This window comes from Erpetoichthys calabaricus, chromosome 4 (genome assembly GCF_900747795.2).
Source record: "Erpetoichthys calabaricus chromosome 4, fErpCal1.3, whole genome shotgun sequence".
Lineage (NCBI taxonomy): Eukaryota > Metazoa > Chordata > Cladistia > Polypteriformes > Polypteridae > Erpetoichthys > Erpetoichthys calabaricus.
The window spans coordinates 158,472,272-158,487,341 of NC_041397.2; the positions used below are offsets into that span (position 1 = coordinate 158,472,272).

Sequence of the window (15,070 nt, forward strand, 5' to 3'; positions counted from 1 at the left end):
TTATATAATTTATTAACTTTAATTGTAAATGTATTAATTTATTAATCACTAGGGGGCTTCGCTCGCCAACCCCCGTGTTTGGATTTCCGGGTACATACTTTTAAGATTTTTTTTTTCTTTGAATTGTTGCTATTTCATTAGTTTCACTTTTATTTCAGAACCTATGTAAAAACAATATTTGGAATCTTTCGAGTCCCAATATGCTGAATCTTTTAAATGAGGTCAGCGAGACGTGTTTAATGACTGTCAGGTTAGAGATAATGAAAACTGGAATTCAGAAGACTCAAAAAAAAAGTAGGTGCGAAACACATGCAGAGCAAGATACAGAATATGAAAGCAGAAGAAAACGATAGTGTCAAAAAAAAAAAGTAAACATTGCATTAGTGCAAAAAAAGAGAAATTATTACTCAGAAATAACTAAAAGGCGAATAGAGATCAAATATATGGACACAGGTGATATGTCAGAAGTATGTAAATATTGTAAGGCTTTTGAAGTTTAAGTCAGATAATTTCAAAAACGTGGTTCACCTCACATGCATTTATTGGTTACTTTGCAAAAAAAATTATTAACTGCTGATGATGTGGATCGCTTTGTCTGTGCTGAAATTCCAAACAGAGAAACCTATCCTGAATTATCTCTAACCTGCTCTGCATGTGTTTGGCCCTTTTGTTTTGTAACCTCTTTATGACGTTTTACTTTGTTTTCTACTCTGTCTTTTATTTCTGACATCGCTTTGTCCTGCTTTTTTTTTAATAATAGAGAGATAAAGCAATCAATACCTGAAAGTAGTTGAAAAATTGCTTAAGGCAATAAACATAACTGAATTATGTATTTTATTGTAAAAGAAAGAATGATACATTTCCAATATCCACTCTTTAGAAAATCATGTTTAAAATGAGCTTTAACAAGCAAATATTCTTTCCATAGAAAAGCAACAGCTGCACTCGCAAAACTGATGTTTGTAACTTCATCCCATATTAATATAGAAATTCCACTGGATTGTCAGAAATTTTAGATCTTGTATTCCAGGATGTCAAGATTACTGGTAATTTTCTCCTATTATACAAAAAATAAAAACAATTAGGGTGACACTCTGGGATATGAAAACCAAAAGGTCACAGTTTAGAAATGGGAAAATACAAGTAGTCATGTAATTTAAAAAAAAAAAAAAAAGGTTTAGCATTTCATCACACTGGTTAGCTTAACGGATGAGGAAAACACCTACTCCTTAAAAAATAAAGTTGTCCTATCAGATACAGTATTTTTCAAATACATATTTTTACTTTCCTTTCGAACTCCTTCTTCCTTACGCAAAGGTTGACGAATAAGTACTATACTCCCAAATTACTTATTCATTTTTTTTAATGTAAAGGTGGAACTTGAACATTCCCTATGGTGTATCAACCAGCTTTTCAAATTAGTGACTACTGCAGCACGTTGTTTGATACTCTACTTCGAGCAAAATTTATAACTGATGGTCTTACCATACAACATGAACGTCACCGGTGCTTAGAACTTTGTATTGTAATGTATATTTAGTGTTACAGAAGCCTTCTATTTGACCAAATGTTAACATTTCTAATCTGGCTGATGAAAAGCTCCAACCATTTTTCTAAGTGCTTAACCAAATCATGCTACATTAAAGATTGAGAGAGAACATCTTACAGTTGCTAATACCGACAAGCCAATGGCTGCCACTTTTAGACTCGATGTAAAGGATAGCATATAATATTGTACAATAAATTAGTCAGTACAATCTTTCTGTGCTGTTTGGCTCACTTTTGTACTTGCAAGTTCAATGCAATGTATTCATACATATACTTTAAATAATACACAACTTGACATTAAAAAAGGATAAACTGCAAGAAATAAAAATAAAAATATCATGTAAAAGATACCGCATATACAGAACTGCATACATCTGTACTTGCTTTAGAACAAAAACCACATTAATAAAGGAAAATAAATTGTTTAATAACAATTGCTTCTTCTGCTCTCGTTTTAGATACTTGTCTACAAAACAATTAGGGTAACATTATGGAAAATACTGCACATGGAATTAATTTTCTTCTACATTTTCATCTTATACCTTCTAGCTTCTCTTTCTGCTATTCTTCGTTGTTTAGCATTTTCCAAATAAGCCTTGCGATCACGTCCAAAAGAGTCTAAGTTTGGTGCTACCACAGTTTTGCCTGAAACAAAAGAATAAACTTAAATAAATACTTTAAACCGTTTGTGTTTCAGTTCTGCAGTGCTTTCACAGCACATCTCAGTCTATAAAGTGAACTATTTACACTATTTTTTATTAAAAATTCATTAAATACATGATGCATTTAATATGCTTATTTTAACAATAATACATAAGTCATAATACAAAGTAACCCTACTTTCTCCTCTATGAACAATGTCACAGTGCAGTTAAAATAGATACACTGCTCAAAAAAATTAAGTTAAATTGAAGTCAATTACGCTTCATGGATATCAATCTGTCCAGTTAAGAAGCATAAGCTATTATGAATCCACTTCACCTGCTTTGGTGCAAATGAAAATGACAACAGGTGTACTGGAGGCGCAACAACAAGACAACCCCCAAAAAGGAATAGTTTTGCAGGTGGTGGCCATAGACAATTGCTCTCTCATCATCCTTCCTGACTGGAGAAGATACCAGGAGATATGCCGTTACTCGTATACGAGGAGAGCCGGACAGGGCTGTAGAAGAGCATCAGCCCAGAAGCAGGACTGGTATCTGCTCTTTTGCATAAGGTGGAACAGGAGTACGCCCAGAGCCCTACAAGATTACCTCTAAGCTGGTTACTAGAGTACATGTTTCTGGCCAAACTTTCACAGACATGAAGAGTTGTATGAGGGCTTGACATTCCAAGAGAGTTAAATGAGCGTTTGACATTTTCTAGTGGGACCTGTGTGCACAGCCCATCACTGTGCAGCTCAGCTGGCATTCGCCTTAAGAGTACCACAGTTGGCAGCTCAGCCACTGATGCCCCATTCTCTTCACAGATGAGACCAGGTTCATACTGAACACGTGACAGATGTGAAAGAGTCTGGAGATGCCACAATGGCAGTGGGTCAATGATGGTCTGGGGAAGCACTTCCTTGGAGGGTTGTACAGACCTACATATGTGAGGCAACAATACTCTGACTCAGAGCCACCATTACACCTATGCTGGTGCAGTGAGCTATGTCTTCCTCCTGGTGCAGGATAATACCCAACCTCATGTGGCCAAAGTGTGTAGGCAGTTCCTAGATGACAAAGGCAATACTGCCATTGTCTGGCCCACACATTCCCCAGACCTGAATCCAATTGAGAACCTCTGGGACATTATGTATCAGTGCATCCATCACCACCAAGTAGTGCCACAGACTGTCCAGGAGTTCACTGATGCGCTGATACAGGCTTGAGAGGAGATCCTCCAGGACACTATCCTCTGTCTCATCAGAAGCATGCCCAGACGTTGTACAGAGTGCATATAGGCATGTGGGGACCACACACACTACAAAGTCACATAATGAGCTGCCGTGATGAAATTCACGTAATGTGAGCTGCCGTGATGAAATTCACGTAAGTTGGGTCAGCCTGTGATTTCAATTTTTGGTGTGACGTTGAAATGAGTCCTCAGAGGGTTGCTGATTTTGGTTTCCATTGACTGTTGTTACAACATCATTTTTATAGAATTATACAGTATTGCTCAATAAAGATTGATCAACTTGAATATTTCATTCCTAGAGATCTGATATGTGATTTTAGTGTTCCCTTAATTTTTTTTGAGCAGTGTATATACTGTACATTACAACAATGAAGGAATGTGGCTATTAAGTACAGAATATTACTATTTATTATTGGTAAAGTCTGAAATATATCCTGTTAAGAATTAGTATAATTTTTTTACTTTACAAATTTAACTGGGATAAATTGTAAGATTAAAACTACTGTTTAAATATTACTTTACCAGTACTTAAAGGGCACAATAAACTTTATTTTTGGTTCAAACTGCCAAGACTCAGTCTAAGTGAATATTAAGCAAAATAGTTTGAAATATTATGCAAAAAAGCACTTTACGTCTAATAAAAATATTTTAAAAAATAAGTCTGTTTTGCTTAAGTTTTTGTGAACAAAAATGCATGATACAAAAAAATAGCCTTTATTTAAAAAAAACAAAAAAACTGAAGAAAACCTGTATTAGGAAGAGCTGACAATATCACGTATATTCAATAAAAAACTGCTTTTCACATCTTAGTTTTTTAATGGTAAAATATCACTTTGCTAAATATTAACAGTTTAATAAAAACTTAGGAGCCAAAATATTAGTATCTTAAAATAGAAAATGACAGAACACACCAGTATGTGTTGAAGTCATTGTTTAATGATTTTCAGCCTTGCAAGTTACGTGTATTTCATGTATGAAAGTCATGTTCAGTTACTACAAAGAATGCATCTAGGACTTTGAAAAACCTCCTTTAATGGTTAGGTAAACAGGACACATTTCAGGTCCATAATAAACGTTATTTATTTCTTGCTTTACTTCTTGATTCCCCTTTTGCATATATAAACTCCAACATTAGCCCTAATTTTTTCTAGAAAAAAATGGACTTTCACATAGTCTTATGCAAACACAAATCATAATATTACAGAAAATTTAAATTATGAACAGAACTAACTTGTATCTGGTAATACTGTTATATGCAGAGGTTCATCTTTGAAAGGCAAGTATATGAAGGATTAAAATCCAGTTCTATCAATTAATTCCATTTTATAGCTGATAATCTATTTTCCTAACAAGTCATTTAGACATACTATTGCATTGAAAGAGCATTTACTGTATGCAAACTCTTTCAGCAGCAATGACTGTGTTCAATGAACTAAAATACTGAAACACAGATGCCTGAAAAACGGCATTTCTTTCATTAATATTTTTAGATTCATGTTCAAGTCGGTTACAGCACCATTTTAATGCTGAAGACAGAGTTACAATGTTTCCAATTAACTGCCGTTCATCATATACATTTGTAGGAATGATATCCAAATCATGCCCAAAAAGTATTACCCACTAATGAAAAATGAAAAAAATCAAGTGCCTGGGATACATGAATGTGATATGCATTTTCTAATTGCTATTATTAAAAAAAAAAGAAGAATAAAGAAATGGGAGATATTAAAGCAAAATTAACAGGAAATTCAAAATCAATTTTATCAACAGTTAAATTATGAGAGTGAGACAAAATTGGGAGATGTGTTTTAGAATCCTTCAACCAAAATGATGTAGATTCTTCTCCAAAAGATTCATCAGGATGGGTTAAATAAAAGTGCCATATTTAGAAAAGAACCTCTTATAGGCACACTGGTCATAATGAAACTAAACTACTGAAAGTAGATTGGAGAAACAATTTAATTCAGACTGAAGAGTAAAGGTATATATTAATCAAATTAGACTTTAAGGATACATTTTCTTTCTTTACAGTAATGGTATAAATTAGTTTGCCTTGGGAAAAAAATTGAAGCCATATTTATAAATATACTGTACATAAAAAGATCCCCTCTGCAATTTGGAATGGAGACAATAAAGGATTGAATATAGTGAATTTCCTATAAGTATATCAAGTGTTTACAGCTGTTTAGTATGACACTGCCTTTTATTTAAAATGGCTTGGAATTGTGCATACATAGAATGTGAAAATAAAATGAAAAAATCAATAGAAAATCATCTTTTCGGTTGTCTTGAGATTTTAAAAATATGGCTTTTATACTGTTTAGATGGCAGTTATGAGGTTGTACTCATCCTTGTACTCATGTACTGGTTGTTTTCATCCTTTCTGGCTTTGGTCAATTTTTTCAGTTTACATGAAGTCTACAGAGAAATGGCTAGAAAATCCTTTTCACCATTTACACAAAAGACAGTCTCAAATGACAAAGCAGGTTTATTGTCCAATATACTCAAGTTTAAAGCAGTAGCAACACATCTATCTCTTTGCATCAATTGCATTTGTCCTTGGTATGCATTACTCGCAGTTTTTTCACCTGTGATCCACTAGTTATCCAGAGCTTCTCTGCAGTAATAGACTATAAAATTTAGGGGTGCAACAACTAATAGTCATAATCATAATTGATTAAAAATGTTGACAATGGATCACTTTCATTGATTAGTTGATTACATCATAGGATTGAGTATGTTTAGGCGTGCAATTGTGCAACTGTTCATTCAGTTGTCAAATCATTTGGAAAATGGCAGACTTTAAGCAAATGATTGAAGTGTTTGGGAGAACTTTGTTTGGAATGCAAAAAAAAAGTTCCATATTGCACTATGTTAGCTCTGACCCTGAATGGCACAAGAGCACAATGGTGATACATGAACATCTGAATAGGAAACATACCGTTACAGGCTCTGTGGGAGGAGGAGAACAAGCCATCATCACAGTAAGAAGAATGTTACTTCCACATTGTATGATACAGACCATTCCGGTGCTATGTAATTTTGTGCCCTAGGCCAAGCTTATTAAATGTGCCAGCTGACTGTTCGGTAGCTAACCTGTGTGGCTTTTTTTTTTTTCTCCCCCTCATGGTCTGCACCCTAGGCAAATGTCTAATTGACCTTAATGGTGGTGCCAGTCTTGGATACAAATACATGAACTCAAAGTTTGCTAGGCTAGGTATAATGGCATGATGTTTGGTTAGAAATGAGGAATAATTTGAGTAATAGTTCAGCCATCTACAATGCGAAAAAACATATAGCAGACTTTCATGATAGGCAACTAAAAATGTGTCATTAGCCTCTAGCTAGTAAACATTCAGATTTTCACTTGCCATATTTTTTTTGAAGCAGTCACTCTGCTAAATTATGATGCTGCATTACACGCTTGCATACACATGAAATGTTAGCGTGTGCGTGTTTTACAGAAAAAGGATATGAAGAAATTTATGCTCCTCTGCAAGCAGAAAACTATTTTCTTATTTCAGTCTCATGTGCAAATAAAATCAAAGACTCTGGTACATTAGAGAGAGAAAAAAGCAGCGACTGCAGCAATGAATCCTGTAGCACAAAAAAATGCAACTGAAATGCATATTGCTCATTCTGAGTCAAAAGGTACGAAATCTGTGGTGGTAAAAGGTTTCCAGACAGAAAAAAAAGAAAAATGATGCAAAAAGATGAACTTTTAGCAGAATAAAAGTAGCATATTACATAGCAAAGGAAAAACAGAGTTTCACAAATGAAACCACTTGTTTTGCTGCAAAAGAAAAATAGTCTGGACATTTTCCCAACATATGAAAACAATGTTGTTTGTGCTGAAGGCATTTCAAACATTGCTGCAGACCTTAAAAAAAAAACAAAAAAACACACACACTATAAAATCACTACACTAAAGTAAATCATTGCAGAAAAAAAGACTTAACTTAAACTACATGCTTGATTTTGAAGTGTTGGTTTAATGCGATTATAAATGCATATGTCACTTTGCGAGTTTAGTTAATTCAATTTACTGAAAACTTGTGTTTTTAAGGAAATTGTGTGTGTGTGTGCATGCATGTTCCATGCACAAACAGAATCAGAAGTGTTTTATTTTTATTTATTTTCAATTATATAAATATTTTACAAAACCAACACTTTGTTTAAAATATCTACAAGCTGTTCATTTTTTAAAAATTCCTTTCTGAAAAAATATACAATTAATTGACAAAATAATCACCACATTAATCAATTATCAAAATAATCGTTACTTGCAACCCTAGTTTAACTTTACTGCCAATCCAATCTCTTCTCTGTCATATTTTATCTTTCGCATCTCTTTATCAGTTTACTTTGAGTCATGTTGGTAAGGTTCAGCAACAAGGCTGAAGGCTTAAAACATTAATATTTCACCTTCAAGAAGCTAAAGTTTGAGATTTTGAATAACTATCAAAATACAACTGTAGTCACACCATTCATAAAACTAACTAACAGTAACCACTGGGTGAAAGGTTGTGATATATGAAGAAAAGATGAAGAAGGAATTACAGCTTGAGAACTACAGCAAATTGAGAACTAACAAAATAAACATAATTCAATCAAAAATTACACAGATAAGCAAGCACTGTTGTAACAAGTTTTTAAAACTCAAAATGTGAATTGATGTGCAGGAAAAATCTGAGGCTGAAAGTGGATTAGCTGGCAAGTTTTACGGCTTGTTTCCCCATTTCTTCTGTGGCTTTATTGGCCACAATTGTAAGTTGTATGGGAAGACCATTTTTCTAATTCATAAATACTACTTTAACAATGTCAGAACTTGCTCATTCAAGAAATGTTTTGGGGGCGGGGTTTGGGATGTTTAACATTTGAGTAGCTTGACCTCTTAACATTAGACTGGAGAAATAGATGTCTCCTGTGAAGTTTCAAGCAGCAACAATTAGAATCAGGTTGCTTCCAGATTACTTAACAGTAGAACATTATGAAGTGGTGACACTTCCTAGCCTGCTTTTTGCTTACTGGTAGTAGGGAATCACTATCTTAATATACATGACATACCTGGTTTTCACTGACCAGCAAAAAAATGTCAATAGACTGCTGCTGATCATTGGAAAACAAGGCTCTAAACTTAAAATCATTGTTTGGAAATTTATTCTGTAAGTTTGTCAGTAGACTGATTATAGACCTTTAATTGTTTTCAAGCATTTGACAACAGTGACCTTTTATTAGGATCTTCAACTTAGGGAAGACAAAAGAGTGGCATGATGACAGATCTGTTGAACACAAAAATGCAGAAGCACTAAACTGTGCTTTCAGGCCAGAAACTGTTGCATTGTCATGGTGAACACCCATATTTTCACAGTTTCTATTTAGGAAGGTGTTCTACCTGTAAAACACTGAAAACCAGGATGAAATGTTTCCTTGATTCCACTCTTTATACTTTTTGTATATTGCACTACAATTTTCTGAAACTACACACACATTTTGAAAGTGTAATGCTGCTTGATATTCTAGTAATCCATTTTTGACAGGGATAATAAATGTACTGCTATTACACAATTACTCAGAAAATAAATAAAGGAAGCTGCAACAAGTAATTACTTCTTGTGCACAGAAGCAGTATTGAAACATGTTTTTTAAAAAATTTTAAAAAATCAGTCGTATTAGTTTTAAGATAGGGTCTTATACTTTTTAATTTAGAAATAAAGTTAAATATGTTTATGCAATAGAATTTAAAATGATTGCAATATAAAATGTGGTTAACAATAATCCATCCATCTTGTAAAACCCTCTTATACAATTTTTAAAACAATAACAAACTATTCCTCCAGAAAACCTGGGAGAAATAAAAACTACACCTGCTTAAAACATACAGCTTAAACATGAAGAATGGAAAAGAAAGATGGGTTATACAGCACTTTTAGGCTTACAAACACTTAAATTTACAAAAGCAGCCTTTTTACAGATGCACCTTTTTATTTTTTCCCTGAACATATTTACTTTTTACTCGTCTTATTTAAAGTTAGTATTGATCTGGCTTCTCACTGATAGCAGCTACTACAAATCAGATAAATTAATTTTAAATCCATATTACTAAACGAGAATAGTAAACTGGATGGACGCAGGGACATGGGCCGTGGACGCAAAAGACGTAGTGCGCAGGCGCCACACAAAGCCCCCCTCCAAGCAACGGAAAATAAGAAATGAGGCGCCGCGCCCATAGCACACAGAAAAAAGGAGTCAGACGCTGGCGCCACACAAACCCATGGCACACAGCGCCACACGAAGCCCATGGCACACGAAACGGGACAGACACAAAAAAGAGGATTGAGACACACGACACACAAAGCCCCCCTCCACTAACAGAAATAAGAAATGAGGCGACGCGCCCCTAGAACACCAAAAACAAAGGAGTCAGATGCAAGCGCCACACAGCACACGAAATAGTACGCACACAAAAAAGAGGATTCAGACCCACGACACACAAAGACCCCCTCCACTATCAGAAATAAAAAGTCAGGCAACGCGCCCCTAGCACACAAAAAAAAGGAGTCAGACGCGAGCGCCACACAAAGCCCATCAAACCCAACATATTACAGAAAGCGATTTGTGTTTCGGAAAACGGCAGATACTACGATAGAAGCATTCGCCTACAACTCGCATCTGAAATCAACGTACAGACTATACAGCACATTCCACACACTTCTAAAAAAAACACACGCCAACAAACGACGTCATACATAAACAACAACACACCGGACTACAATACATATACAGGCGCGACACCTCATGGGTAATCCATATTACTAAACAAACAGTCCGTATTAAACATACGTCATCTGAACACGTTCAAACTTTGCAGCATAGGTGGATCTCATTACAATGATGCACTATTAACCGTACAACCACAGAAAAAGCTCCATATTAACAGTGAGTGCGATCCTCCTTATTACTTATCCATATTACTAACGATAAAGAACAAACAAGTCATGAATTCACAATCACGGGTACAAAACGATACGGCTCGAGTAACGGGACCACAAAAACGAACCCGCTTGAAAAAAAACAATAAACGTCGGCGCCTACAACGCGCTTCTGAAACCGCGGAAGAAAAAATGTCTTGGCTCCAAAAACGCAAAGCTCAACTAACACAGTTACAGAAACAAGCCCAGATGGACAGACACAATGAACGTAGACGCATGCAGCGCACGTCTCAAAGTGCTGAAGCGAAACAGGCACGGGTTCAAAACAAAAGAGCTCGAGTCACAGAGATACAAAAACGGGAGCGAAGGGACAAAATAAATGAACACAGACGTCTACAACGCGCATCTGAAATGCCGGAAAACAAGCAGGCAAGGCTCCAGTTAAAGAACAGGGACAAACACATAGAGAGCAGGTTACACAACAAAGCCCCCCTGCCCAGAGTAAAACGAGAAAGACTGCGAACTGTCTGACATGCCGCAAGCAGGATAAAGCGACGTCAAAAATAAAACACAGAGTAGATACATAGATAGATAGATAGATACTTTATTAATCCCAATGGGAAATTCACATTCTCCAGCAGCAGCATACTGATACAATAAATAATATTAAATTAAAGAAAGATAATAATGCAGGTGAAAAAGAGACAATAACTTTGTATAATAATGTTAAATGTTAACGTTTACACCACAAACCCCGCGTGGAATTGAAGAGTCGCATGGTTTGGGGGAGGAACGATCTCCTCAATCTGTCTGTGGAGCAGGACAGACACGGGCGAACACTCCGTATTAAACGTGCGTCATCCTCACACGTGGCTGCCCAGCGGGCACGGGTTCAAAACGCCGGGGGTAGGCGAGCGAAGCGAGCAGGGGGCGGAGCCCCCTTGTTTACTGATAAACTGTAATGCAAGCAAACCTAGGCAAGTTGTCATGACTGCACTTTAAACAGGCTGCGAACTTGGATGGAGTCATGAAGAGAACCCTAAGGCTACCTTATGTCTACAACACCTGGAACAGTAAGAGGCACTGATAAAATTAAAGCAGGGTATATTAAATACAGTTGATTCCGCTTAATTGGGCCACCGGTAATTGGGGCAGCCGCTTATTTGGCCAAATCTCAAGGAATGAAAACCAAAATAATAAACTAATACATAATTTAAACGCTTAATTGGGACAACATTCTGCTTAATTGGGACAGTAGCAGACGCCTGCTGCAAGTCCGTCATCTATCGTCGCCCGTCGAAGCAGCACTGGTAAGTTTAGATGGTACAATCTTAGAGTGGAGTAGCACATGTCTGCTTAATAGTCTACTGTCACCACTACCAAACCGTATTCAGTAACCCCTACACCACCTCGCGTGTACGTATAACGTATAAGTAAACTTTTTTTTGTCAGTTTTATTTATAAAATTATAACCCTTGCCAAGATGCCAAGAAATTATTTTACACTTTCAAGTAAAATTGCTTTGCTGGATAAAATTAAAAGCCAGCCATTTAATACAAGCCATCGTAGGCTCGCTGAGATAACTGGTGTACCAAAATATACCATAGTGTGTCTCTTACAACAAGAAAATCAACTGCGTGAGGAATGGGCATTACAGAAAAGATGAACTGCAAAGGACAAAGTACAAACTTACAAAAACAAAACACAGGACTACACTTGATGCATTTTTGCAGTATTAAATTGTATGTACATACCTAATTATTTTACTTTAGAATTTATTATTATTTTTTCTTCACAGCTTATATTATTTTCTTATAATTTATATTTGGGTTCAATAATTTTATTAAAATATTGAAAGAAAATTATTCATTGTTTAATTTTATGTGGAATTCGCTTAATTGGGGCAGCCGCTTAATTGGGACAAAATGTCCTAGTTCTAATGTGTCCCAATTAAGTGGAATCGACTGTACTCCCTTAATCCGCTACTTGTACTGCAATTGCCTAAGCAGCGCAATTGCACTTTACCGCAGGAGCTGTTTATCCACATACAGAAAGGGTGACATGCAGGCATGAGAGTAAAAGCAACGCAAAAAGGTTTTAGAATTGGTCTGTCAAATAACATGGATGAACTGCCTGCGCTTACAGCCGGCCATGGAGCATACAAATACAGTGGCATATTGTGCTTTATGGAGAGCTGGCTTAAACCTGATATACTTGACACTTTTGTAATGCTGGATGGATTTAATCATATTCAAGCAAGAGAGCCAGTGAGATGTGGAAAAAAGACAGGAGGGGTACCAGTCACCTATGTGAATGAAGAATGGTGTAAAAGGGAGCTTATAGCACTTAAAGCTACAGTTTGTAATTCAGACACTGAAATTCAGGCTGTCTGAATTTGCCCATATTATTTGCCCAGCGAGGTAAATTAGATCATCCTTATTAATAAATTTAATTAATTAATTAAATTAAAAATTAGTTATTAATCCACAAATGGGGACCTAGGAACAAAAATGATTCATTCTGTCACTAACACTTTAATAATGACTCACTCAGACCTTGAAGTTATAATATGTGGTGACTTCAACCAAGGATCTTTGTAAGGAACAATGATCTCTGACCAGTTCCACTCAAGGAAATAACAGGCTGGACTTGCTGTAATCAAATGTTAAAGATGCCTTTAAGTGTAATGTACTGGCTCCGTCGGGCAAATCTGACACTAACCTAATTCATGTTATTCGATGACAACCTGTTACCAACAGAATAGTGAAGAAGTGGAGCCTGGAGGCAGGAATGGCTCTGAATGACTACTTCCAAATGACAGACTGGGAAATAATGTGTGACAGACACATAACATGGGGCCAATATTCCAAACAACAAGCCCTGGATTACTAAGAAGTTAAAAGTTCTCCTGAATGAGAAAAAGAAAGCATTCAAATCTGGTGACCAAGAGGCTCTGAAGGATATTCAGCATGTGGTAAAAAAAAAAAAAAAGAATAAAAAAGGGAAGTGAAGGAAAGGAATCTTACAAAGCTAAAACAGAAAACAAACATAGAATAATACTAAGGATGTCTGGATTAGACTGGGCATAATTACTGGACTCCAGCAATCCAAGGCTCAGGTGCTAGAAGGGGATGTGGATAAAGCCTAATGCCCTGAACTAATTTTTAATAGATTTTCACTCTTACTGCCACCTTCTTGCAATGACCAGTCTTCTCACACCACCCCTACTACATCAACAACTCCTACCACGTCATCCGGAATGGCCAGTGACAAGTCCACCTCTGACCATAAGTGTAGACAAGACCAAGTAAGGAGAACAATTGAGGAAGCAACATGTACGAAAAGCTGTGGGACCAGATGGGAGTCAGTCCTTGAGTTCTTAAGGCATATGCTGACCAACTTTGTCGTGTCCTCTGTCACCTGTTCACTCTGTCCCTAAGGCTTCAAAAACATCCTGAACTGTTCCTGTTCCAAAGATGGCAGATGCCTCTAATGACAGCAGACCAGTAGCACTTATGTCTCACATCATGAAGACCTTTGAGGGACTGGTCCTGGACCATACAAGTGACCACCAGAACCCACTGGAGTCTGCCTAACAGACAAAGATTGGAATAGAGGATGCAGTTATCTATCTGCTCCACAAGGCTTTTTCTCATCTGGACAAAGCTGCCAGTACTGTGAGGATTATGTGTTTTGATTTCTTCAAGTCACTCAATACCATCCAGATATCCGTGTTAAAGAGTAAACTCAGAGATATACAGTCTGTGTCTGTGGTGGACTATCTGTTCGGCAGACCACAGTGTGTGAGACTGAAGGAATGCGTTTCTGATACGGATGTGAGCAACACTGGGTAAACACAAGGAAAAGTTGTGTCTCCTTTTCTCTTTACTCTGTACACCTCAGATTATAAATATAACAGCAGCTCATGTCACTTGCTGAAAATCTCAGATGAATCTGCACTTATGGGGTATACCTATATTGATTAAGATAATGAGACACTATAGGAGTCAGAACCAGTTGCTCATCAACAATAATATGTTGCCCTGGGTTGTAACTCAAAACACAGTTCTCAATAAAACATTGCCAGATGTCCAAAATCGCAGCAAATCTGTCATTTTTCACACATTCTGCACAAGTGTCTTTGTTGTCAAAGCACAAATGCCACACGGTAGTGTGAGAGTGGTCACGGGGCATCATATCTTTGATTGCCCGTACAACAAATAGTTCTGAGCAGGCAAAGAACCACAGCACCAACTGTGATCATCGCTGCTCTTGTGAAAAGAATGGAGATACATGGCATCAACTCAGAGTGGGACTGGGAAGCTCGTTGTACCACGTGAAAGTCACAGACAGAATAAAACTGAATAATAAAATAAGAGCTAACATTTGCAAGTAGCCAAAATTTACACCGGGTGTTACAGACTCAAATCAAATGTATGTTTTTATTGTAATATAGTAATAACAGCAGCTCACTACTCAAAATGAGAAGCACCCGGACTCAAACCTGCATCATTTTGGTTGTAAGTCAGCAGTTCTTACCGCTGCACCATCTAAGAATACATTATCAGCTTTCTGTCGACTGACATTTGACCTTGGGTTTTTAACTTATTAACAGAACCATGTAAATTGAATGATTTTTTTTCTTTGATTATATTCATGAATAAAAGTGTATGTGTTTATTTGATATTTGGCGT

General features: G+C 36.4%; 1 protein-coding gene across 1 annotated transcript in view; it reads right to left on the bottom strand.

Moving 5' to 3' along the window:
• paxbp1 (PAX3 and PAX7 binding protein 1) overlaps positions 1–15,070 on the bottom strand; it is a 276,767-nt gene that overhangs the window by 65,876 nt on the left and 195,821 nt on the right. The window contains exon 9 of the mRNA XM_028799899.2: positions 2,091–2,193. Within this exon, the coding sequence (XP_028655732.1) occupies positions 2,091–2,193 (103 nt within the window). The remainder of the gene's footprint in view (positions 1–2,090; positions 2,194–15,070) is intronic.